This window comes from Triturus cristatus, chromosome 12 (genome assembly GCF_964204655.1).
Source record: "Triturus cristatus chromosome 12, aTriCri1.1, whole genome shotgun sequence".
NCBI lineage: Eukaryota > Metazoa > Chordata > Amphibia > Caudata > Salamandridae > Triturus > Triturus cristatus.
In genome coordinates this window covers 781,743,834-781,771,079 of record NC_140595.1, presented here as the reverse complement: position 1 = coordinate 781,771,079, position 27,246 = coordinate 781,743,834, and the positions used below count along the sequence as shown (strand labels likewise).

Genomic DNA, 27,246 nt, shown 5'->3' with positions numbered 1-27,246 from the left:
GTTTAATGATTTCTTGATTGAAGCAAGGAGGGTATAATTCAAATCTTGATTGAAAGAAGGGGGGTCCTCTTGTGTGGCTCAGAACTGTGATCAGTGAGTGGACCTTTTGTGATTTCAGCCCATTAAACAGTATGTGCACCTCCCAATGCCAGGATTCCCACAGCACAGCTAACCACTCTTTCTGAAAAATCTTTTATTGGATATATGCGAAAAAGATATTAAAAAATGTATGCAATATTAAATGTGTTTATTGAACCAATATACTTTTATTACTATTTAATTATCAATAAAGAAACAGAGGCAATGGGTGTTTTTCTGGAACATCCTTATATACTACTTAAGACATTTGTTTACAAGATATGTTAGCACATTGGCAACAGTGGAGTGCAAAGTCAGACACAGCAGTGCATGAAGTAGACCTGCATGTAATTTACATACATCCCCTTCAAAATGTTGGGAACATTCCTCTAATTTACATAAAGGTGCATGCCAAGTATCTCATGTGACTTTTGTAGGTGAGGACCTATATTGCTTAGAAAAGTTATTCAAGCTACTGCAGGAGACTTCTGCGCAGAAAATGTCTTTTAGTGGGACACATTGTACGTTATGCAAAATGGCAAAGATTTCAAACATATGGCGTAGTGCAAAATCCAGTAATTCTCCAGAATTACTCCTCTTAACGGAAATAAAACATGGTATTAATCTGAACCAATGTCCCATGTCAGAAACATGGCCCCACGTGTAGCCGTAGTGCCCCATCAATGTGCATCTGAGAGTAGAGAACGAATTCCATAGGCATAGAGTGCACAAACCTTTCAAACTTAACCTGGTCATAGTAATGGTAACTGAGCTTCCTGCCCTTCCAGTCGGTGCTGAATGGCCAGAAGCCATATAGGGTAACGGTGTCGCAGAGCTCGAGGGCTGCACTGACCAGCATGAGTCCCGATGACAACCTCAGGGCCTTCAGACCCTTGCTCTTCCAGTACTGCGCCAGCTTCTGTAGGTACACGGGATGGAAGGACACCATCTTGGAGGCCAGGCCAAAGTCCTCAAGCGTGTACTGCACCTTGAAGGACACCTCGGTGTTCCGCAGGTAGGAGAACGTTGGCATCAGGATGAGGGCATCTCCATAGGACTGCATCATGTCCACAAAGGCTCTCCTTCTGTGATCTAAATTTCGAAATCTGAAAGACAGAATAGAAAAAAAGTACAAATACGTACGTGAGACTTAAGTTCAAACTTACGTGTTGTAAGTACAAATACTCGAGCAGCCAAGAAAGCCTTTGATCTTTAATAGGATCTAAAAGGGCTATGGCCACATAGAGGGGATTTATTTTAATGAAAGATGAAAGGCAGAGTATAGTGGAGGGTGGTGAGGTGGGCAGTAAAACACGAAAAATGGATAGTGTGGCAGGACAAATCTGCCTCAAAAGTGCCCTTCCAACTCTGCTATGTTATGAACTGATGTAGCCCACATTCTGCACTGGTATGGCCATGAAGTGGGTAGAACTCTACAGACAAAGGTGTGAAATGTGGTGAGTGTTATGTTGAGCCCTAGGCCCTCATGCTAGGTGAATGACTGACACAGCACACGTAGTTGGGTAGTGGAATAATGGCCACGAGCACGTGCGCTCGGCCCTTTTATTATCCTAGTCACCTGACCCAGTGACGTAGGTGGTGGGTGGGTGTAGAGTGTATTACACACACACACGAACACTAGAACGTGTCCATGCTAGGACACTACATTCCTCCCAATTTTTAATGACAAAAACCAAGAGTCAAAGTTCAACCTAGGGGAGAAAGAAATATATACACAGATGTAATACAGTGACCAAACTTCTGCAGAGTCGCTCACGCTTCAGCTGCTTTGAGTCACAGACGATGTTCTTCCTGTCGCGGACGATGTTCTTCCTGTCGCGGACGATGTTCTTCCTGTCGCGGAGATCACCAGTTCACTGTGGCACCAGCCTGGGTGCTCGATGGATCCAGTCTGTTGACGGCTCTGCCTTGAAGTTGTCCTCACAATCTTTTCTTCGCTTTACTTTCATGGCGACAAACGCAGTTCAAGTTCTTGTGGTTCACCGCTAGGTGTTGCCATTCATCTTTTAGTCCAGTCCTATTCTTCATCGGTGGCGTGTATTCTGTTTTAGCAAAAGACGGGTTGTTTGCAAGACACCCCTCTCACCAGGATGCCCCTCTCGCAGGTGTTCCCCTGCCACGGGATATCCCTGAGGCCCTCTTTATCAGATCTGGCCTGGGTTGAGTGTCCTGTATCGTGTTACTCCCATGCCGATAAGTGCGGGTGCGGAGGAGACGACAGGTCTCACCTCAGATTCCGCAGTCAGACCTGGAGGGTGGCTGTTGATTCCTGTCTTTCGCGCGCGATGTCTTCATCCTCCTGCGACCTTTGCTGAAGGGCGGCTGATGACCATCTCTCGTCGCGGGGATGCTCTCTCTCACTGGCATCCCTGAGGCCTTTGCCCCTGAGTCACCACGGCTGGCATTGACCAGTGTCCGCGTGACCCCAAAGGTGGATGTTCCGAACGGTCCGGCCTGCTCACCTCTGCAGATCCCAGGTGTGCTGAAAGCATCGTCAAGCAGATGATTTTCTCTCCGTGCCACGGGTGTTCACAGGACTTGCTCTCCATGTTCTGGCACTTGTCGCCTTCCTTATCTTCAGGGTGTGAGTAGTCTTGCCACACTCCTCTCTCTTTCCTCGATTCTTTTCTCCGTGAGGGTGTCGAGTCACTCTGACTTCTTCTCCTTCTTCTTGCAGTGGCAACCGTGCCACTCAGATCTCTTTCTTTCCCCTTTTCCTTTTAGTGGCAGACGTGCCACTCTGATGTCATCTTCCTTCTTTTCTTGTAGTGGCAAACGTGCCACTCCGATATCTTCATCTCTTCGCTTCACGACCTACTCTGGACCGTTTCTCTTCTCCTCTTGGTCTGGCCAGGCTTCTCCATGCAGCGCGCGCAGTCTGCACGTGTTCCCCCCGGTCTTGTCCTCGTCCGAGAACACTCTCTCCATCTTCCTCAGCATTCCGAGTTAGGGTTGTGACTTTCTCTTCATCTTCTCCTTTTCACCAGTTACTTTGGTTGTTGAAGTTCGTGGGGCCATACTCTTGGTCCTCTTCGTTCTTCTTGAGCTTCTTGGACCACTTGACGGTCCGGGCTGCCGATCACTGTCAGGATACCTTCGGTCTTGTCGTCAGACCTCTTGTTCTGTAGCTTCACTGACCCGTGCATCGGTGGCCTCCTTTTGCAACCCCTGGCGGGTTGGCTTCTGTGGTGCGACCCTTTGGCAGGCCGGCTTGGCCTTTGTGGTGCGACCATTTGACTGGTCGGCTTGACGAGGTGTGTCACGTCGTGTGACTACCTGTGTTCACGGGGTGCGCCACGTCGTGTGACTACCTGTGTTCGCTGCCTTGTCAGGCGCTGGTGCACGCTCATCTTCGCACCGTCGTGGTACATCTTCAGTGTAGCGTTGCTCCTTGTACCGTGATCTCTTGATGTAGTGGCTTCTTGGCGCCACTGGGTGTGCCTCTGCATCCTTGCCCGCCAGTGTCGGATACTTGCTGCGCCCATCCTCTTCAGTGGGTTCCTCTCCTGTAGGCTCTGCAGTGTACCTTCCGCGTCCGGGGTACCTCTGCGCTGAGTCTTTTAGTTCGCTCGAGGGTTCGCTCCACTTTATGCGGCGACAGCGCAGTCCTTGCTGGGGTGGATGTGGCTTGACACCGTTCTTCTTTCTTCCTTCTTGTCGCTGCGGGATGGCGCTGCATCCCTGTGGCACACTGTCTCTTCTTCCTTGCGCTTCTGTCACGTTCCTGCGCTTCTGGCGCGTTCCTGTGCACCTCCGTCGCGTTCCCGTGCGCCCACCATTGCGCATCAGTCTGCCCTTGCGATACCTGCCTTGCTGACTCTTCTCCAGCCTCTCTATTCTTTTCCTGCAGCTGGTGCAATGCTGCTCTCTGGCCACTAGATGGCAGTGCAGGGTTTGCTTTTCTTCCAGTCAGCAGCACCCTTCTCTGCTGCTAACCTTTTCTTCTTTGTTCTTTTCCAGGCTTTGGTAGGCTGTACAAACGGGCCGGAGCTACAGCAAGACAGTGGAGGGCAGGACACGTGGCTGGACAGCAGGTAAGTCTTTTTTTTCCATTTACTTTCTTTGGAGGCAGGGGGCACAGGCTTGTGGGCTGCTCAGAGGGAGAGGCAACACTCTGCGGGGCACAATGGCAGTCAGTGCCATCACGCGCACCGCTTTAGTTTACTTTTGGCGCCGCTGGCCATTTGCCTCTCCAGTAGGCGCTGCTGGGGGTCCTGCAAGGTTGGGCATGATCCGGATGGCCGGCGGCGGCCGCTCCTCACTGTTGTGATCACCCTCCCTGCCCGCGGCAGCTTCCTGCAGTCCTCGCGTGGCGGGGGGGGGGGGGGTGTACTCGCAGAACTCCTCGCCTCTTTTGGCGTGTATTTATTTATTTATTGCCGTGAGCGGCGCTGGCCGCGTTCAGTTCCGTGGGTATCTCCCTCCCTCCCGCGGTAGCCTCGCTCACTTCTCCTGCTGCGCGGGCGGGGGGGGGGAACGGTGCTAGTGTAGCTCTTCTCCGACTACGGGCCGCCAGCACTCTTCTTTGCTCTCCCGCCCCCCCGCAGCCTCATTCAGCTTGCTTGCCACGCGGGGAGCGGGCGGGGAGACGGGGTCTCCGTGATGCGGCTTCTGAGGGTGGGCTCCTCTTTTACGCCGGTGCCGCTTCTTTCTTCGGCCGCGGGCCGGGCCCTTTATTTATTCCTCTCGCCCCCGCCGCAGCAGCCTCACCTTCATACGCTGTGCGGCGGGGTGCTGCTGCAGGTGGTCCACTGCGGGTGAGCTCCGTCGATGCGGGTGGGCTCCGCTTTTACTGTTACGTCCGCTACCTCCGCCCGATGTACCCACGGGCATGTAGCGCTTCACCAACCAGGACAGAGGAACGGGGTGGGCACCCGCTTTCACTTTCCATTCGTCCCGGCCCCCGCGGCAGGTCTCCTAGCTTCACGGACCGCGCGGGTGGGGGGGGGCTGCTGGTGCCGCTTCACTCGGGGGTGTGCCTCGCCTATCTCCTACGCGGGGTGGGCACCCGCGTGGTCGCCGCCACTTGCCTGGTCACGGCCGATGCGGGTGGGCTCCGCTCGGCTCGCTCTTCCCCTCCGGGCACGACAGCAGGCTCGACGGGGTCGGGGTGGGCACCCGACTTCGTCGCTACACTCTGGGGCACAGCGACCGCCCGCAGGTCTTCGCGGCGGTGCGGGGTGGGCTCCCGGTCACCGCTCGCGTCCAGGGCTCTTTGCACGCCCGACGGGCGATTAAGCGTTGTCCTCGCCTGCAGGGGGGTCACACGCGGCCCTTCTCTCCCCCTTTCAACCACAATGCTCAGGTTTACAGTGACGAGGTGCACCTTTCTCCCTACGTCATTCGTATAGTTGAGGAGCGGCGGCACGTTGAATCTGTGAGGAAGTGCAGAAAAGACAAGAGATGAGAGATGCAGGCACAGCTTGACCTGCAGGATGGCGGCTTTACGTGGCTGATTTTAAGATCCATGATATATGTCATAATAATCCCCCGAATGAAGCGGTCTTGCTCTGCCCCCAAGTGCATCTTTCACAACAAATATTGCAAGGGCAGAAGCAAACATGGTACCGAGTCTTTAGTAAAAGTGGAGGTTCTTCAAGAGGGTTCGAAAAAATGACATCAAAAGGAGTCCTCTCTTTTTTTGCCATCTAGAGCAGCTAAATATTAATTTAAGACTATAAAGTGCACAAAAAAGCAACCCGAAACTCCATTTCCCATGATGCCCTTCTTTCTTTAGCCCACTGCGTCCTTCCCAGAGCTCTCAGCGGCAGCCATCTTAAGAAGGCCTTGTTTTGTGGTAATGAAAAAGCGACATCTTAAAGCACTGTTCTACCTCAAACAGTAGTGTCAGCATCACACCGCGAGTGAAGCTGCTCTCTTCCCGCAAAACTCTGGCCTTCTAAAAAAAAAACCTCAAATCATGAAACTCTATGACAGTGGTTTCCAAACCGTTTAGAGCCATGACCCATTTTTTATAACGACAAGCTTTTGTGAACTGCCTAGGTTTAGCGCTTTGCTTTAGATGGAAAAAAATAAGAGCAGGTACTTACCAAAAGGAGCAGTGGGCGGAGTTTCGGAGGTGCTAAAGTGGGACATGGGGCAGGGTTAGCTTTTTGACTTTGCCAAGGTTGTGTGCACAAAATCTGCATGCATTGTTAGATGACCAACGCCCCACACCGGAGGTGGAACAAAATCTCAGAGACCAACTGGGCGAACGCCCTCAACACCTCCAATGCTGCTACCGCCACCAACCTCAAACAAGGAGTGAAACACTTCAGTGCCTGGGTCACAAATTGAACAGACAGCATCAACCCCATCAAGAGCAACACCCAGAGAAAATCCTCCCAAAAATCCAGCTGATACACCCAAGACCTCAGAACAGCAAAGCCAGACAGCAAACAGTTGATGAGGAGATGGCACACCAGCAAGGACACCTCCGACAGGGGAGCCTTCAGGACCTTTCTCAACCTCTGCCACCACCTGCTGAGGGCAACAAAGAAGACTGCCCTTGCAGGACGCATCAAAACCAGTATCAACAACACCAAGGAACTTTTCAACATTGTTAAGGAATCCTCCAACTTGCTTGCCAGCGAAAACAACACCACACCCTCACAGGAGCTGTGCGACAACCTCGCCCACTTCTTCCACGAAAAGACTGCAACCATGTACAGAAACTTCGAACCCCAACCCTGCGGACTTCCTCGACGGATACGCCACCACGGTAACAGACAAAAACCACACAATGACCACCTAGAACAGCCTCTCCACGGAGGACACCACCTCCACCGTGAAATCCATCCACTCGGGAACCCACAGACCCATGTCAACATCACATCTTCAACTTCAGAAACCAAAGATCGTCCAGGAACGCATCACCCTACTGAACACCTCTATTATTACCGCAACGTTTCCTGACACCTGGAGATGCCAAAGTCAGACCAGAGGATGTGGCCTAATGGCTAGAGCGGTTGACCTCGAAGCTGGGGAACCGGGTTCAAGTCTCGGCAGGGACACTCATCATCTGTAATTCCGGGCAAAACACTTAATCCCCACGTGCCAAAAAATGAATGTGTCCATCTGTGATGGAACTAGTGCTCATGTAAAGCACTCTGATACCTTTGGGTCTAGTTTGAACTATATAAAACTCTGGGGGGGGGGGAGGGAACAACATTCGCTGACCGCGGTGAACTCAAAAACTTACGACCAGTCTCCCTGCTCACAATCCCAGCAAAGGTACTGGAAAAGAGCCTCAGCAAACAACTCATGATACACCTGGAGCGGAGCCAGCTACTCAACGGCTCCCAATCCGGCTTCCGCAGCAATCACAGCAACAAAACTGCCCTGATCGCAGCCACTGATGACATCCAAACCCTCCTCGACGGAGGAGAAACAGCATCTTTGATCCTCCTTGCCCCCTCGGCAGCCTTCAACTCAGTATCCCACCACACGCTCGAAAAACTTCATCACATTAGAATTTAAGCGGACGCGCTCAGATGGATCCCTTCCTTCCTCACTTGAAGAACCCAAAGGATCCACCTCCTATCTTTTACCTCTGAACTCTCATCCCTCAGCCCCACGCTCTTCAATGCATACATGGCCCCTCTTGCCAACATTGTCAAATCCCACAATCTCAACATAATTTCCTACACAGATGTCACCCAACTCATCCTGTATGTATGTATGTCCCGCACACCATTTTAGATCAAGTTTTTCGTAAAGTATTCCATTGAGGGGAGCTATCTCGGAGTATGCTTCATCCTGGTAGCGCCGAAGTAATGTCCATAAAGTTGCTGATATGGGTAATATCAGTCCCGAGATGCTCACACCATGTGAAGATGATAAAATCATCAAAATCGATTTCATTCAAAATATCAACTCGTTTAATTATAAGATCATCATTTTATTGTTCGTTTATGCAAATTGTGAAACCGGTGATCTCCAATATTGAAATGCATGTATTATGCTCAACGCCTTTGATACAGCATGTTAGGATCCCAGTTTCTTGTGAAAAATACAAGATGTTTAACCCAATGCATTTCGGGCACCTTCTGCCCTTCGTCAGGGGTTTGTATCTGTGAAGTTAAGAATCACATAAATGCTGTTACAATAGTGTATAACTTTTCACCTGAACTGTCATTTAAACAACAATATATCCATGTAAGTGGCCGATCTTAACGCTCCCAACTATATCGCTTTCCCGCTAAAAAGATATTCAACACATAATCACGATTTTACCCCTGATGTACTAATCCATCATATTACTCCAAAAAAGTTACCATCCGTCTAAACACGAAGCATTCATCTAGATGTTCAGTACTACTTCTAACCTTTATTTAGAACGAAAAAACTAGCGTGCCGCTAATCTTACTTGAAAAAGTTGCAAAGGCCGCTTCATCCAACTCATCCTTGCATTCACGGACGACCCCACCACCACCAAAACCAGGTTCTACAGATGCTTGACAAACATTGCCAACTGGATGAAGAACAACTGCCTGAGGCACAGACAAGAAGGAAGTACTGATCTTTGCCAACAACAGCAATACATGGAGCAGTTCAAGGTGGCCATCAGACCTAGGAATCGCCCCCATTCCATCCAACCATGCCAAAAACCTCAGAATCATCATTGACAACAAGCTCACTATGAAATCACAGATCAACGCTGTCTCCTCTGCCTACTTCCTCACTCTACATATTCTACGTAAGATCTTCAAGTGGATATCCCTACACACGACACGCACCGTTATACAATCCGTCATTACCAGCAGACTGGACTACGGCAACGCCTTCTACGTAGGAATCGCTGCACACCTCCTACAGACTTCAGACCATTATGAACGCCAGAGCCAGACTCATCCTCTGCCTTCTCCAACAAACCCACAATACACTCCACCTCAGGCTCCCCATACAGAAGAGATGCCAATTCAAGCTGCTCACCCATGCACACAAGGCTCTACACAACATCGGATCCGCCTACATTAACCACTGCCAGGACTTCGATCAACGACCAAGAAGACTGGGCTCCGCCTCCCTTTCACTTGCCCATACTCCCCTCATCTACCGACGCTCCTCCCACATCGCTGCAAAGACCTGGAACAACCTCCCAACGCACCTCCGTACCATCACTTCACTTCCGGAATTCCGAATGGCCCTCAAAACCTGGAGGTTCGAAAAAGCCTCCAGGACCTTGGAAGCATCTGGATACCCTATTGTGTGATGAGCCGCTCTTTAAAAATCCTAATTGATTGATTGATTGATGGGAGCATGGGCTCTTAAACGGGGAACCCCTTATTGTAGACTCACCTCCTACTTGGTATAAGTAATTAAATATTAGAAGAAGACACTTCACCCACAGTTAACAGTGGCATGCTTCCTCATAGGTGTCTTCCTCTCATTCGGGTAGGTGAATGCCACCTGAACGGGCTCAACTACTAACATGGAGCTCATTAAAAAGTTATTCTTCTGGATTAGTGCAGGATCCAGTTTTTGTTTAAAAAAACATGATTATGGGTTTACTATAAGGATATCTCAATTGTTTCAGATGCTACCCATAAAATCGATTAAAGACAGTAATGGAGAATGTGTTAACAAACTCAATGGTTTGGCGGATAGAAGGCACGTCCCAGCCCCCGCTAGGGTGGCCTGGACCAGAAAGGTCATAGTTGTATGGGATGGTACAGTCTATTTCTAGCAATGCCAGGTTCAAACGTACGTATTTTCACTTTCTACATCGAACATACATAACCCTGTCCAGGCTAAACAGGATAGACCCTTCCACACCCCAGCAATACCCCTGTGGCCGTCATCCAACAGTGTCCTTGCTAAACCTCAAATTATGTCGCCCGTCTGTACATGCTTTTCAGGGTGACGGCAGTGGTAGCGATCCCCTGCCTGGCCGACCAAATTACATGTATTTTGGGGGGACATTCGCTGTGAAAAGAGTTAGAAAATGTCTTTCAAGTTTCTACACGTCTCGTCTTCGCCGAGCACAGCATTGCAATCACCTGGATGGGCACAGCGAGCCCAGACCTGAGGTGCTGTGCGCATGATGTGCCGAATAGGCAGTGACAGATTAATTGACACTAAAAAGATGCAGAACTGACGAAAAATTGGGGGAGGACCTCGATACCCGGGGCAGACTGCTGGCTACCTTCCTGGGCCCCTCTGGTTGGACCTCAGGAGAGGGGACTGGTAACTCCTCCATGTCAACCCCTGATTGAACCCAACACTCTCACACACGTTCCACATTGTCTGTTGATTATCTGAGGGCTTATGGGACTGGCTATTACATTCTGTGTTCCCAATTGTATTGTGGATCTGAAACTGTACCTCACTGTGAAAATGTTTTGAACGGCATGTTTATGGATGACTCAGTGTCATTTTCTCTTTTTGATGTTACCGGTACTGTTAGAAATTGGTGTTTCTGGTTATCAGAGTATGCACCCTGTACAAGCAGGAACCACAATCCTTGTCAAAGTAAGTCAGATACAGATTACCTATGCTCACCCTCTGGTAGCCTGGCACAGAGCATTTAGGCTCATCTAAAGAGGCAATGTCTAAAAATATGTGTGCAATGCACTCACACAGTAATGCAATGAAAACACTACAAAAAGACCACACAGGTTTAGAAAAATAGATTATATTCTGAACAGAGCAAGAACTAAACAACACAAATCCAATAAGTACAAGCTGAGATATGAATTTTAAAAGACTAAGGGCCATATGTAGGAAGCCCAATACCGGTCGGTAACGGCCGATTTTCGGTAAATATCCCGTTACCGACCGGTATTCAGGCTTTTGGTATGTAGGGGGCACATTTCAGGATTCGGTAATTTACCGAATCGGTAAAATTACCGATTCGGTCATTTTACCGATTCGGTAAATACCGAATCCTGAAATGATATGTAGGGGGAGTGTGTGGGTGTTGTGGGGATTCGTTATTTACCACCAACTAAAAGTTGGTGGTAAATGACGAATAGCAGGAAAAAAGCATTTTCTTGCACTTTGAAGTGTGCAATGTGGCAGACATACATGCCCTTAGGGCATGTATGTGTGCCACATGTGCACACATGCAGGAATCAGGGGTGCAACAGGGTGTCACTGTGACACCCTGCCACCCTTGATTGCGCTCCCCCCATTACCGAATCGGTATTTACCGATTCGGTAATGGTAACTGGCTTCCCATTGATTCCTATGGGCCTCCTGGCCCATAGGAATCAATGGGAAGCCAGTTACCATTACCGAATCGGTAAATACCGATTCTAAATTACCGACCCATTCCGAATCGGTAAATATTACCGATGGATTACCTACATATCAATTACCACTTCATAAATACCGAATCGGTAAAATTCGGTATTTATGAAGTGGTAAATGTTAGGCTACCTACATATGGCCCTAAATGTTTAAGAAAAAAAAAAACGCATATATGAATTTTAAAGGAATAAGTGTAAAAATAGAGCTTAGAGGCAAGTAGCGCTTTTGGAGTTTCTTTTGGTTGCGGTGGACCGGGGTTACTTGAGGTCGTGCGGGACCAGGGCACAGTCAACAGTTCAAGCTGACCACGATGAAGCTTTGGCCGGGTACAGGAGCCACGCAGGCTCTGGAAATAGAGTACTTTGATCCTGGTTGCTCACACAAGATGTGGGGGTCAATGCATCGATATCACTCCTGCTGTCGAGGGGATGTGCTGATTTCACTCACTTGTTGAAGGCGATGTACTGGTTTCTGTAAGCGAGTTTTGTAGCCATGATGCGTTGATACAGAAGCTGATGCACTGGGTTTCTCCATGCAGTCGAAGGGGTGTGTCCATCTCGATAGACTGCAGCGGTGGCGAAGCAGTGGTCTTAGTGCTGCGTCGATTTAGATGCGCTGGGTTTCTCCACGCCTGGCGAAGGGATGTGAGAATTGCCCTTTTATGGTGGTGGCAATGAGGCGGTCGATACGGCGGTCTCGGTGGTGCTACTGGGGCCCCAAGTGCGATGTGCCTATTTTACTCCCACAACAGGGTTGATGCGTCAGTTGCCTTTTCCAGCAGGCAGGCGATGCGTCAGAGTCACTGTTGCAAGTCTCTGGCTCCAATTCCAGGCACAAGAGCAGAGCTACAGAGTTTGATTTCCCTGAGTGTCCACAACAGGAGGCAATCCAACAAGCCCTTGGAGCACACTTGGAGGAGAAGGCAGAGTGAGCTCTCCTTCAGCAAAGTCAGAGAGCAGCAGTCAGCAGGGCAACACAAGAGCCAAAGCAGGCCTTCCAGGTCAGCAGTCCTAAGATGAGTCTTTTAAGCAGCACAGCAGTCCCTCCGGCAATGTGCAGTTATAGTTCCAGCAGTGGCTTATTTTAGTGGTTCAGAGACCTAGTTCTTTTACCCAGTTGTGACTTTGAAGTGGGGGTGACTTCAAAGAAGGGTATTTGAAATGCACAGAGGTTCTTACTTGCCTGTCCTGGCTCCAGACTATCTGTAGGGGGCACATCAGCCCTTTGTGTGAGGACAGGGCACTACCTACTACTATTCAGGTGCAAATGTCAGCCCCTCTCTCCTTTCCTACTCAGGAAGAGCTATGCCGATAAGTTCTCAGACACATCTAGCCTTCTAGCTGTCTAGAGGTAATGCACAAACTGTAGCTGTCACCCAGCCCAGTCATATATTGGAGGCAAGGCTGCACGCACACAGAGCTGTAAGAGAAGAGAAATGATCACTTTCTAAAAGTGGCATTTCTAAAATAGTAATGTTAATTCTGATTTTTCCAGTAAAGAGGATTCATCATCACTATTCCAAAGATATAAAACATCACAAAGCTGCTCTTTTCTAATCACAAATTTCAGCTCAAAAGTGTATTAAGGAATTACCATTTTAACCTATGAGAGGAGTAGGCCTCGCAGAAGTGAAAAACGATTTTGGGAGTTTTTCACCTTCAGAACATGCGAAACTTAAAAGTATGTGTCCTGCCTTTTACTTACACAGCACCCTGCCATATGGGCTATCTAGAGCCTACCTTAGGGGTGACCTGTGTGTAATAAAATGAGACTTTAAGGCTTGGCAAAGGGTTTTAAATGTCAAGTCAAAGTGGCAGTGAAACTGCACACATGCTCTGTAGTGGCAGGCCTGAGGCAGGTTTGCAAGGATACTTGCTTGGGTGGCACAATCAGTGCGGCAGGCCCTGGCTATATGGTATACAATTTTACAAGGGACTCACAAGTAAACTAAATATGTCAATTGAGTATACACCAATGTTACCATGTTTAGGGGAGAAGCATATGCACTTAAGCGTAGGTCGGCAATGGTAAAGAGCTCAGAGTCCTAAAGTCAACAAAAAGATTCAGCAAAAATGAAGAAGGTGAAAGCAACAAGTTTGGGGAAGAGCACCTTGAGGATGACAGGTCTAACAGTGATCAATAAAAAAAGTTTTTAAAAATGGCGTGGCCAAGCCGCCGACCGTAATGTCCGCACGGAGTTGAAGCTTTATCAGCCATCCTGCGAATCCGGGCCCTTAGGGGCATGTAGTGCGGCTGCACCGGCATGAAATGCCATGGTAAATGTGCCCGAGCGTGGCCCACGAGAGATCCGAGGCATTTCGTGGGCAGAATGCCAGTGAAAGCTTGAGCCTGAAGGAGGAAGTCGAGGCTGAGTTGCGGCCTACTCTGGGCCTGTTTCTGCATCATTGTGGAGGACCAGCATAGCGGGAGCACCTGCCCGTGACCCGTATGCGGGCTTGAGACACCTGCAGGTGAACTGCAGAGAGCTGCTGCTGTGTGAGCAGGCTAGCCAATAGAGACGCCTGTGCCGACAAAGGTACTGCACGGCTGGCTGGGGTACAGGGGGCAGCGCAACACTGAATTGCAGCCTCTGGACCAGAACACAACTAATAAATGGCACGGGTGGACGGCCTGCGACGGTGAGCTCCGACAAGGCAGGAGAAATTGAATCCTGACTTATGGGCAGACGCAGACTGGTCCCGGATCCGTGCTTGGACCAGTGGGGCCCAGAGAATGGACTGGCATATGGAGGCCGAGAATGACTGATTTTATCCTAAAGCCCTCTCTGCATTAGAACGGAGGCCCTTAGGAGGCTGATGGGTGATGTCTGCATGGTGGAGCTACAAAGAGGCAGAGCGCTAGGCAAGAGGTGCCAAGAGATTGGCTCCCAGTCTTCGCCAGTGGACCATATGACCTACCTGGTCCCGGTATCTGCTTGTTGGGGTCCAAGATCGAGGCAACAGCACTACGGGCCCTCAACTGGGCCTGCATAGTGGGACAACGGAAGCGGTCCCCCACCTGGTGGTGACAAAAGCTGGCCTCGGCACCTCAATGCGTGACAATATGGCTCGAAAAGAACCTAAACAGCATAACCTGCCCTTCAACACGGTAAAAGAAAAGGCAACGCCATCTTGCGCTGAAGAGGTGAGGACGCTGCCTCAGGACTAGGCGGGGAGGTGGCGCGATGAGGTGCAGAAGCTCTTCTGAAAGTACTGCACAGTGGCTTCAAGGCACTAGATGGTAGAGTTGAAGCGCTCCACAAGAGACTAGACAAGATGCACGAGCGGCTGGACAGCCACGAGCAGAGACTAGATGTGATGGATAGCAGAGTGTCAGACCTGGAGGACGGGACAGCTCAGACAGCAAAAAGGGTGGAAAAACCTGAAATACAAGTCACGACGCAAGCTATGAAGAGCGAAGACCTGGAAGCGAGAGGAAGGAGAAACAACTTATGCATTCTTATGCATTCTTGGTGTACCAGAGTCTACGAATAGTGGACGCATGTTTTTTGAGCGATTTCTAACAGAACTATTTGGCCCAGCATCCTTCACTCCTACTTTCGTTGTAGAACGCACTCATCGATCACTGGGGCTGTGTCCTAACCCATCCTCCCGCCCGACCCATAATTGCAGGTGCCAGGAAACCACCCTGGTTGAGGAATGTCAAGCATCTATCCTACACGCTGTCTCATCACTCTCCTGTTTTCTTGTCTATGCGCATACTAGGGGCCGGTGGCAGGGGCGGCTGGTGGATTTTTAAACTGGTGGGGCGAAAAATTGTATACCCTCTTACAATGCGCGATCGAAGCGAGCGAGCCCGAACTGAAAAAGGAGGGTGCGGGGGGTATTCCCCCCGCAAGAAAATTTTGCAAAAAATGTATTCAAATGGTGGGTTTTACACCACATATTTACTGTAAATTTTTGCAAAAACGGGATCCAAATATAGCATTTTAAAGCACAAGTGTGAAGAAAACATTACAAACATATCAAAAAAGTGCCCAATCCTCCAACTGTTCTGCTTGCAAAACGACCCCCAAGCCAAGTACACACAGCCAATGGGAAGAGGCCCTCTAAGTGTTTTCTACCTGTAACACATCTCTTCCTTCCAAATGTCCAGTCCTGCAGCAGCACACTTCCAAAGCCCATACATGACAGTAACCCGATTCAAGGCCCAATCAGTAATGGCATTAATTGTTACGCGTGCCATTTCGTTTTTAAACTGTTCTGCACCTGTCAAATAATTGGCCTTTTTCTGTTTATTTGGAGTCGAGTGAAGATATGAGGAGCGCTTGCCTTGGCTTTGAGAAACGCTATTTACATTGTGTTAACCTTGTAGCCAGCCGTATTAAAGAATGTTGATACTGTTGGTCCATTGGTGTGTTGCAAGCAGTGCTAGAGGAGGGCCAAACTCATACATGTACAACGTTCTCAGTGATTGTGAAGTGTTCTATCATTTGGCTCTGCTCTGTGACGTTCACAGGTATGTGTGTTGTGGGTAGTGATTTTAGGGACAGCTAAGTAAAGGAGATGGGTCAACAGCATTCCTCTAGACTAAAGTTTGTTGTCTATGAGACAGGTGGATGTACTGAGATCACTTAGCACCAATTTAGAGTTGGGTGAGCAGGGCACTCTGTTGCAAATGTGATGGAGTACCCTACCCACCAGACCTTCAGTCCGTCCGCCTCATTTACAGTCGTATTCTGTCCATAATGGCCCGGTTGGTGCTGTTAACGGAATACTTTCTCTGATGAACCCGAGGGAGTAGGAGCGAGAGTGGAAGAACATTGCACTCCCCGCCCTATTTAGGATGGATGGTGTACTGATTTTATTTCCAGTTTGTCACAACCAGGAAAAACCTGAAGGTGTGGGATGGGAAATAAGCCAAAGTGACCCCTATACCATGGGAGAAAACTCACAGGGTATGTTCATTCGTTTTTTTGATGTTTCAAAAGCAAATTTGAACATTGATAGTTTGTCTTTGAAAAGCAGAACATTAAAAATGTTTGAGGACTGTCCACCATGGTTGACGGTACCGTCTGTCAAACTTTTCCCGCATAGACAATGAACCACCAATTTAGGAGTTGTCGATGGGGCTTGAGTACAATTCTAAATGTGGTCAGCGGAGGTCCCTCGGAATAGCAGAGGTATTCCCCTTCGCCATCGCAATGGAGTAAACTTTTTATGCACATATACGTATTTGTCTGCGTGTGTTTGTGCTTGCGTGCATTTGCATTATCGTAGCTATGAGTGGTGTGTGTTCCTGGTGTGAACTATCCCCAGTTTTGTGTACAAAGGATATAAGAAGACAGAGATCAACAATGAAACTATCAATCACGTTATACTATACGAAACCATATTGGCACTGAACCAAACTACATGGCATTGAATACAACTACACAATCCAATATCTCCCATCGTACCACGTCCCCTACTCTACCCTACACACATCACCATAACACATCATACTCACATCTCATCCTAGCACTATGCGACCACCCACAATGCATGTGATGTACCCTCTTTGCATCACCAAGCAAATTACACTGTAGCAAAAACTACACAACCAGTCACATGTTCCTCTAAACAAGGATCCTTACTGAAACTCATGGCTGTCCCTAATGTATAACATCAGGACATCGTGCTCCCAGTCAAGGGCTTTTATTTTACAAAGAATTCTAGATGTTTTAGGCAGGGCCACTGGCAAAATGTGATTGTGAGCTGTGAGCTGTGGGCTTTCTTGCAAATATCCCACTCTCTGTTGCATAATTTGCAGATTCCACCAAACAAACGTTTTTAGCTCAAAGCATCAAAAGTTACAAAAAATAATGTACCTCACATGGTGCAGCTCAGCGACAGATACTTTGCAAAAGTTAAGTGTGGCAGATAGATTCGGGGCACATATAAATGTTTGCTTGAGATGCCTGGCATTCATTTTTAGGGCTCACCGACCAGACAGTGTGAGCTTACTAGTTGCAACAGACCTATTGTGGACTTACCAAGAACTTATTACGTGCTTATTGTTGTCCGAATGAACAGCTTTATTGTAGCCCTTATATGTTTGCTTAATATTCAACGGCTTTCCTTGTCCCATCTTGGTCATTCAGTGTTTGTCCCTTCCCTGCAGCATAGCCTCTTTGACATCCTTTTCATTGCCAGGCTTGTATTCGCTCACTGCTCACTTTTGGTTATGCACTTCATGAGAGTGCATGTGTTTTCCAGCTTTCTCCCTTTTGCACTTCTCTCCCGGCCAAATACCGCCGTGTTGCCGTCAACCTAGTATATTGCCTTTCCCTCCTCCCTCAACCTGCCTTTCTTTTTTTTGTTTCCCCCACCGCACTCGGTACCCATTGCTTACCCTACACCTCCTAATCCACCTGCTCCTCTGTAACCATTCTGTTCTTTTTTTTAATATTAATTTATTTTTGTAGCGCACAGCAGTAAGTTGCAGCTGGCACACCCGCCTTAAAGAAAGCGCTTTCGCACTGCATCTAGTTAATTCTCTTAAGTTAGTGATTCTTCTTGGACCAATAAATTAAAAGAACTGGTGCATTGTCCTTTTGTAGGCACGTGTATGCGTGATGACGCATGTGTGTGCAAAAGTCAGCCCCCAATTTCCTGATTATTTTTTTTTAAATCTCCCACTTCGGAAATGTTGGCATGTATGCCACACACACCAGATGCCCTCCGTTGCCTGGGATCAATCCCAGCTTCCGCACTTGACCAAACTGTGTAATCTTGGGTCATTGTTTTATTTCACTTTGCTGATTGGCATTGTTCTCAGAGGAGGGGGGCATGAATCATGTTTCCAAATTCATGCTTGAAAACTGTTAATAAAAAAACATAAAATGCAATGCACTTTTATAATCTCATGTACCATGGCGAAACGCTTCTTCTGCGGTTAATAATGCTTTGTAAAGTAAACTGCGGCCTGGTGCTGCTGCTCAACCAGGGGCCGCATGGGAAGGTCCCCGGCCTACTTTGAGTATCACTGGTTGAGAGTAATTAAGAAACTAGAAAATTCAGAAAAACAGTGGAGATATCGTGAGTGAGTAAGGAAACCTAAACACGTCATTTTCCCTACATTAACAGAACTCTCTTCTGACAGCGCAATCAAATGTTCCAGTTGGGCAGCTCGCGCTTCTTTCTCTGCGTGGCATCTCAAGGCCTCCCGCGGCCTAGTTTCGGATTCTAGCAAAGGAAATACAGCGTTCACCGAAGACAGTGGCCCACTGTCTTCGGTGAACGCTGTATTTCTGGCGTCTAAGAGAGACATCAATCAAAGCCTATTTACTGTTCCTTATCAATTAAACATGTTTCTATTTTTTCCTAAATTATATTGATTTTTTAAATTAACTTGATGCTACCTTAGTGGTGTGTTGCCCGTTTCCTCGATCCCTGGGAAATGCACTTTTCTTCGCTATATTTACCTTACAGGCTCACAATGAAGTTTGTTCCCAGCAAGCACGAGCTTGCACTTGTTTAAGATTCTGTTAACGTTGTTTCTTGCAGCTCAGCTTCAATCATTCCACCATGACCCCACAGTGTAGACTGACATGGGGGATCACGTTAATTCGCTTTATGTTACAACTGAAAATAAAATGCCCCTGGTGATGGACGACAGAGGTGAAAGTGTAATTGCAAAAGGGAAATCCGATAAAAATCTGAGAAATACCAAAAAGTACACGCCTATACTCATTGTTTGCCCCACACAAAACGCATGAACAGAGGAGTATGTTCGGAGTATTGCAGTTATATGAGCTAAAAAAAAAAAATCACCGTCACATACAAGCATGTACACATCGCAAATAAATTATAACAGCTGCCAGGAACGACTCAGACAATGTCCTGCACAAGCTAAAAGGAAAGGTAGCAGTTGCACAATAAATGAAACTCTGAGAAATTGGTGCTTTCACGGCAGACAGGTAAAACGCATACCACAAATCAGAGTGACTAAAGTCACAACAGAGAGTGACAAACAACTGCCCACGCACTCTCGACTCTCGGAGCGAGGGAGAGTGCCTCTCACTGACAGGGCCGGCTTTAGTGCTGGTGGCGCCCTGTGCGACATTGTTAGTTAGCGCCCCCCCCCCCATGACCACCTCCACCACGGATTCTCTCACTAGCACCCTTTAACAGTGACCAAGTCTCCATAACCACACTCTCTCAGCTGAATTGAATTAGTTATATAGCGCCACTCATACCAGTGTAGGGTGTCTGAGCACTTTGCATCACACGCACATTACACAGAGACAATCAATCATACTTGTGTAAATCAGTGTATAGGAAATGTTACATAAGCCAAAGGACTAAAAGTGTAGGAGTCACATGTCATCCATACTGGTAGGCAGTATAGTTTTAGAGTGCTTGGTGTGGAGAAGCACAAACTCAGTTTGAAAGCAGTAACCGGCTGATCTTTTTACATCATACGCACTCTGTAATCTACAGTTGGTACACGTTCTTTGCAGCAGGCATATTAACCCTCTGCACTAACTTCACCCATGTCAAAACCTCAACTATACAAAATGCTGATCTCTCTCTAGGAAGATAATTAATCACACCAGTTATCTTGACATTTATGTGAGGTCTGGTAATTGCCGGGGGAAAGAAACGCTGCAGCAGGTGCTTCAAAAGCATAATAAACTTTCAAACACCGTGCCCCCAGGAAGCCAGCACCCGGTGCGGTGGCACCGGTCGCACCGCCCTAAAGCCGGCCCTGGGCTGTGGTCAGTCCCAGTGAGACGGGGGCTCCCGAAGTGCTTCCTGCAGTAGAGTTTATGACTGAGCTGAGCGGCTGCCTGGAGAGTGGAGACCCCCATACCTGTCACAGAACACGGGAAAAGTAAGAAAAGATTAGTTCATTTATAGCATCCGCTGTCACCTTTTCCACTCTCCCACTCAGGAGAGTGGCAATGAACACAAAGAAACCTGGTAATCAGACCGGAAACTCGGGGCCGGCTTTGCTGGTGGCACCCTGTGCGACAATGTTTGTTGGCGCCCTCCCAATGACCACCTCCACCACGGATTCTCTCACGAGCACCCTTTAACAGTGACCAAGTCACCATAACCACACTCTCTCAGATGCATTGAATTAGTTATATAGCGCCACTCATACCAGTGTAGGGTGTCCGAGCACTTTGCATCACACACATTACACAGAGACAATCAATCATACGTGTGTAAATCAGTGTATAGGAAATGTTACATAAGCCAAAGGACTAAAAGTGTAGGAGTCACATGTCATCCATACTGGTAGGCAGTATAGTTTAAGAGTGCTTGGTGTGGAGAAGCACAAACGCAGAGTCGAAAAAGAAACAGCATAGTTGGGAGTTTTCTTTAATAATAGGAATCGATTTCTAGCCAAATTAACCCTTTTTGCAACATTAATCAATGTTCTAATAATGTATACTTTGCGGTGTGTATGCAGTTCTGGGATGAAAGTTAATAGCTCACTATTCTATATTAGGACTTTAAATTCTAAATTGCAAGTAACAAAAAAGATGTCTCTTTTGAAAGCAGTAACCTGCTGATCTGTTTACATCATACACACTCTGTCATCTACTTGGTACACGTTCTTTGCAGCAGACATATTAACCCTCTGCGCTAACTTCACCGAAGTCAAAACCTCAACTATACAAAATGCTGATCTCTCTCCAGGGAGATAATTAATCACACGAGTTATCTTGACATTTATGTGAAGCCTGGTAATTGGGGGGGGGAAGAAACGCTGCAGCAGGTGCTTCAAAAGCATAATAAACTTTCAAACCCGGCGCCCCCAGGAAGCCACCACCCGGTGCGGTGGCACCGGTCGCACCGCCATAAAGCCGGCCCTGCTCACTGAAAAGCCCTGAAGCCAGAGGGGAGGAGGCCGGAGGCCGAGGGCCTGGTGAGAGGCTGGTGGGGGCCGTGGCCCGGGGGGTGGGGGGCAGAGATGTTAGGAGCCCACTGCATCCATAGTCTGTTTGTCCGTCTTTTATTATGAATGGCGGGCTCATTCACCCAGCACCAGGGTCCATGGCACCCTTGCTATACTACCATGCTCGAGGGACATAAATGGACAGAAGTGAAAGTGAAACTTACTCGTCGAAGCCTACATTGCTCTCTCCGTTGATTACGGAATCCACTGTAGTGCTTTGGAGCGCCCCTAGGGCGTAAGCGCTCTACAAGCAGCCATGAAGCACGACTGTATCGTGCGTTCACCTCACAGGGCATTAAAAAGATTGTGTAGCCTGGCCCTTAGCTGCTAGCCAACGACGTGACAACATTTGACACTCGCTTTTAGAAAAACAGTGTATTTCTAAAACTATTTCCAGGAATAGGCTTGGGGAAGTTACACCTTTCTTACCGCAGATAAATTCAGAGTAAAGCCACAAATTACTTGCCAAATGTCACCGGAAGTCACAGTGAGACAAAATAGAAACACGTGCCCCGTTTTCCAATAAGTTTAGTACCCTGCTTCTGTAAAAACTTATTTCACAGAGCTCGGTAGCCTACGGTCGCAGGCTCTCCCTGCCTGTGGTGAATCTCTGGTTAGCGTTGAGGGTTTTTAACTTGAGAATACGACGACTGTTCATTAATTTGCTTCCTTCGCCCCGCCCCCTCCTCCAGAGTACACAGAGTAGATCGAAAACAGTTCCTGATGGCCTATGACCTACGCCGGGATACTGCTGCTCGTGTAAAGCGCCTTCGGGTCGAGTGTGCGCTATATAAAACTGAAAAAAAGGGCAAAAATATCCACTCCAATCCCGCTACCTGCCCCTCTCTCTCTCTTCTAAAGCACCCTCGGTGTCTGCTGCAATTACCTGTAAAGTGCCAGAGACGCCAGACGCGGTTTCTGCCTCCAAGATTCCAGACCAAGAACAAAACTCTCCCAAAATCCTTGTTGAACTTGTGAGGATACACCGGGTTAAAAACACGAACCCTCCTCCTGTTCCAGAGTTAAGAGAATTGTCGTTACCAAGAGAAGACTCCCAACTCCCAAGAGGACTGCAGCAGTGAGCGTGGCAATACCAATGAGAGCACAAGCCCAAACTGGAAAATTCTTTCGATTTCGAATCGACTCCTCCCCCAGACCCCAGCAAACCAATCACTGAACAAAAACAACTGTTGCTGGGTCTGGTGGAGGAGACAACAAAGGCCACTGCCACACCCCCACAAACTCTAAGCCTGCCGGAATGCTCCACCCTCGGCCATTGGAATTAATGGAGGGCCTCCAGCTCCGCCCTGGGCCAAGTGAATAACGTCCAAAATCGAAATGCTATTGTGGTAGTTAGCAATAGGCTGCACCCACCAAGGTGTCGTCACTGACCTGCTTTCTGGCTCTAGGTCGAAGAAATCTTCACCCAGCCAAAAGCATGTGCAGACACTGCAGAGCAAAGGCCATACCCCCACACCCCCCTAAAGAAAACCCCAATTTTGTACATGTTTGTTCACTGAGCACTAGCAGCCAGCACAATTTATTCCTAGCTGCTCAGTGTTTTTCAACAGGCATTTTTTTTGTCCCCCAGGGTGGGAGGGCGACGCCCATCTCGCCCCTATGCACCAGCCTCCCCTGGCCGGTGGTATTGAGAGACAGTGGTAATTTCCAGAAAGGGCGCTTTTGGATGCAGTCTTCAGAGGCAAAATTAGGCAGGCAATAACTGAATATTTTGAGAACAAGGCAGGGTCAGTGTCGACGCAGGCTACATACACTATGGGAGACATTTAAAGCGTACATGAGGAGGATATGCATTTCCAAGACCGTAGGGATACGGAAAGATCTTCAACGCACACTCACCAGATTAGAGGGAGAGCTCTCATTGCTGAATCAATGTTAGGTTGATAGGGCAACTCTAGACAATTTGCCTAGGAGTGCGGCCTTGATGATGGAATACCAGGAGGCAGCAGAGAGGGAAGCTCACTTTATGAGTAAATATGCCACAGCTAGGAGGTATGGGGAGGGGGGGCCTGGATGCACACTAGCACGATTGCTACAACCACCACGCGGACAGCCATATATACCTAGCCTGCGTGGGACGCAGGATAAATATATAGCGGACTCTCTTGGAATTAAGCAAGAATTGCTTAGATACTACACTGACACGAACACCACTAGGCGCATGGAAGGAGATGGTGACATTACCAGCTACCTGGAAGAAATAGCAATGGTATGGCTGACATCTGCGCAGCAACAATTTCTAAGTGAGCCCTTCACCACTGAGAAGCTCAAGCAAGCGATAGAAGCCATGGACGGGAATAAAGCCCCGGGATCTGATGGATTCACTGGTGCCTTTTATAACGTCTATAAAGAGTTATTGGCACCGCACTTACTGGAAGTTTTTGCGAAGCCACTACAGGAAGGGGTTCCTACAGAACGCTATCACTATTAAACTTTGATACAAAAATACTGGCTAAAAGGGTGGCGACCAGACTGGCGCTACTAATAGGGCAACAAATATCACCAGCACAGTCGGGGTTTATCCCACACAGATCCACTGCATTGAATCTACGCACGTTTTTTGCAATTCAACATAGAATAGCGCTGGCAGTGGCGGCGCTGCTGGACGCAGAAAATGCCTTTGACTCGCTTGAATGCCCTTTTCTTCAGGCTGTGCTCAAATTGGGCTGTCCAGCAGGGTTCCTATAACTTATTACCCTGCTGTATTCCCAAACCACTGCGCATATCAGAGTAAAAGGCTCAACAGCCTGTTCACTGAACATAACACGAGGTACCAGGCAAGGCTGTCCACTATCACTACTCCTGTTTAACATCACAATGGACCCCTGGTGAGGCAGCTTCATAAAAATCACCTACATAGGGGATTGCACTTTAAATCAGGTCCAGTACTTGTGACATTATATGCGGATGACCATTATATTATATGTCACACCCCACTGAAAATCTGGCACCTCTGCTACATCAAATCACGTTTTGGAGAACTATCGGGATTACATATCAATTGGCACAAATCAGTTGCATTTCCTCTAACAACTGTACGGGATCGCACATGTGAAGGGTTCCCGCTGACATGGTGTGACACTGAGGCCCGTTACATAGGGAGTACTCTGCACAAGAATAAAGAGCAAATAATACAATTAAACTATTGCCCGGTAATAGATAAACTAAATGCTAAAATAAACTGGTGGATTGGACTGTGGCTGTCAATGGCAGGCTGGAAAGCCATAATAAAAATGATTGTATTACCACAGTTACTGTACCTTTTCAATAATATCCCTATACCCCTCACTAACGCATTCTTTACACAACCGCACAGGCAGCTGAGGTGACTAATTTGTGGAGGGCGGCAACCGCGAATTGGATGGCACACCTTGGTCCTTCCATGTGAAAAGGTGGGATTTGGAGTCCCAAACATGCAGCTGTACTACCTAGCGGCACAATGCAGCTATGCGTGGCATTGGTACCACCCAGGTGCCAGAATACCATATGCCAAACCTGAGGCTGACTTAGCTGCCCCAGTACCACTACGGGGGCTCCTACCTGCGGGGTTTCCACAAGATAAAGATCAAATTCAAACGGTGTTGAATACCTGCTGGGCTTGGAGGAAGCTGCTGCGAGTCACGGGGGGCACCGAACTGTACGCATCACGGATTCCATTGATAGATAACCCCTAGGTACCTATTACATCAGAACCACTAGTAAAGCGCACACTGCGGTGGTATAGACTTTGTACAATTGGGGGCGCCTATCCGGGGGTCACATTTACTTATGCACTGAAGACAGTCGCTTTGCAGATGCCCCACACTTAGACCATTTTGCAGCCGCGGCCCGTGGAGGGAATTCCGTGGGGCGGTAAGGCGGGGCGGGGGCAGGGTGGGGGTTTCTAAAAAACGGAATATGGATAATTGCAGGTAAGTAAACAATTAAATAAACAAAACGAATTTCGTAGCGCGTGCTGCATCGCACCCTGCCCCTCCCCCGCCCCGCCTTACCGCCCCACGGAACTCCCTCCACGGGCCGCGGCTGCCATTTTGTCTTAGCCAAACTCCAGAATGCATTACAGAGTCGTATGTTTACATATCCACTAGAGCCTGGTAACTTCACGCCGCTGAAGGTGCTTATCTCAGATAATGAAGGGGACAGGTTAATCTCGAAACTGTATCACGCTGGTTTGGAGTTAATGCCCGCTCATGATGCCAAAGTAAGAAGTGCATGGGAAACAGACCTGGGGCACCCGCTTACAGATAAGATGGGGAGGGAATGCTGCATACTCCCATCGTATCCTGCAACCACAGGCACAAACTGCGACATTACAAATTTATACGAAGGATATACATGACCGGTAAAGATGGCACGCCTAGACCCGTCCCTCACTGCACGATGCCCTAAATGCCAGGCCCTAATAGCAGATTTTATTCACATGACATGGACATGCAGAAGGATAGCAGTGTATTGGGAATTTCTTTTTAAGGCACTTCAACAAATGACAAGCTTGCAGATTAGATCATCCACATTGTTAGCCCTATTGGGATATGCTGTGGTACACCCCCTTTTGTACCGCTGTGGATATCCCCAAGGCAATGCGCAGGTATGTTGGAATAGCATTACTCATGGCAAAGAGATAGTCGCCCATACACTGGGGTCGGAAGAGCACAGCAACAGTCGAACAGTGGATTAAAAGCTTGGCGTACTGTGATACCAACAGCGAGCTATATGCTAAATTGCAACCCCCCATGTCAAGACCCAGAGACATTTGGCAACCTCTCAGAGACTATTTGAATGAAAGGGCCGGTGAGGAGAGTACCCAGTAAACATGGTGGACCACAGACTCAGTCAGTCAATTTACTTTATTCGATGCTTACAATATAAGATCATAAAAGTGCAGTAAAAAACATCTATACATAATACACATATGAATAAAAAGATAAAAAAGATAAAAAATATCATAACAAACACCATTAGGGAACAGTTAGTAAAAGCCAGCTGATGGGAACAGTTTAGAATTAATTCTCATGTATAGTGAAATTTCCTAATTCTTCGTGATTGGATTAAAATGGACGCCCCAGAAAAACAGACCATAGGATTAGGCAAAGATTGCAGAAAATACATTGCGACATGACATTGTTTAAAATCATATTTACACATCAGGGGCAAAATAAATCTTTTACGTGGTTCTGCATAAAATTTGCAAAAAAAGAAAACATGTAGATTTGATTGTGCAGAAGCACCATCGCAAGGACTGAATGGCAATTCATTTATGGAGTCAATTCCAGCTGGATGGGCCAACATGCATGGAATACAATTCAAAAGCAATCTAATTAGAAAAAATCTGTGACGTGAATTTGTCACAGTAAAAATATAAGATGTTGGCCCTTCCTGTACCATTGGGCTTTCTAAATATGCTTTGACTGATACTTTTGTACAATTTGCTTTCAGTCTTGCTTCAGCCCTTCATTTGAGGAAACAGGATTTTATCTCTCTTTTTGGAAAATTCACACAGTCGCTAGGGACAGAGAATAGACGTTCTAATCCTAAAGATGAAAAAGTAGATCTACTATAGAAAATCCACGGGATCTTGTGGACATTTTCCAGGGATAGGCAGTCTTCAATTAACTTTTGTGTGATATGGATAGATTCCCTTCTCCATATGGAATGCCACAACATCATCGGAGCCAAAGCAATTGTGTCGGTCACATAAGGGACATCCAATTCTGCATGAGCAGTAAGACTGGAGCAGCTTACGGGGAGGCCCACTAGTTTTTTCCAGAATGTGTACTCTATAACTTGTAGGGGGGAGGGGTTAATGTAGCCCCAAATGCCTGCCCCGTAGGTTGCTTCCGATTTTGCTGCATAAACTTTTTTTGCCATGTCAATGGGTTTTACTCCCAATTTTTTAATAAATGAGTGTAGGGTAACAATGCTTCTCTCAAGTGATAAGCCTCTAGTAGCAAGCATATTTGA

The 27,246-nt window shown here is 47.8% G+C and overlaps 1 protein-coding gene across 2 annotated transcripts in view; it reads right to left on the bottom strand.

Moving 5' to 3' along the window:
• Positions 1-246: 246 nt before the first annotated feature.
• LOC146782823 (alpha-2,8-sialyltransferase 8F-like) overlaps positions 247-27,246 on the bottom strand; it is a 188,380-nt gene continuing 161,380 nt past the window's right edge. The window contains exons 6-8 of one of the 2 annotated variants that reach the window (XM_085639216.1): positions 5,393-5,474; positions 2,884-2,891; positions 247-1,184 (exon numbers count right to left, since the gene is read on the bottom strand). In XM_085639216.1, the coding sequence (XP_085495342.1) occupies positions 722-1,184; positions 2,884-2,891; positions 5,393-5,474 (553 nt within the window). In that variant the 3' untranslated portion in view covers positions 247-721. The remainder of the gene's footprint in view (positions 1,185-2,883; positions 2,892-5,392; positions 5,475-27,246) is intronic. The other variant, XM_085639215.1, reaches the window with a different exon arrangement.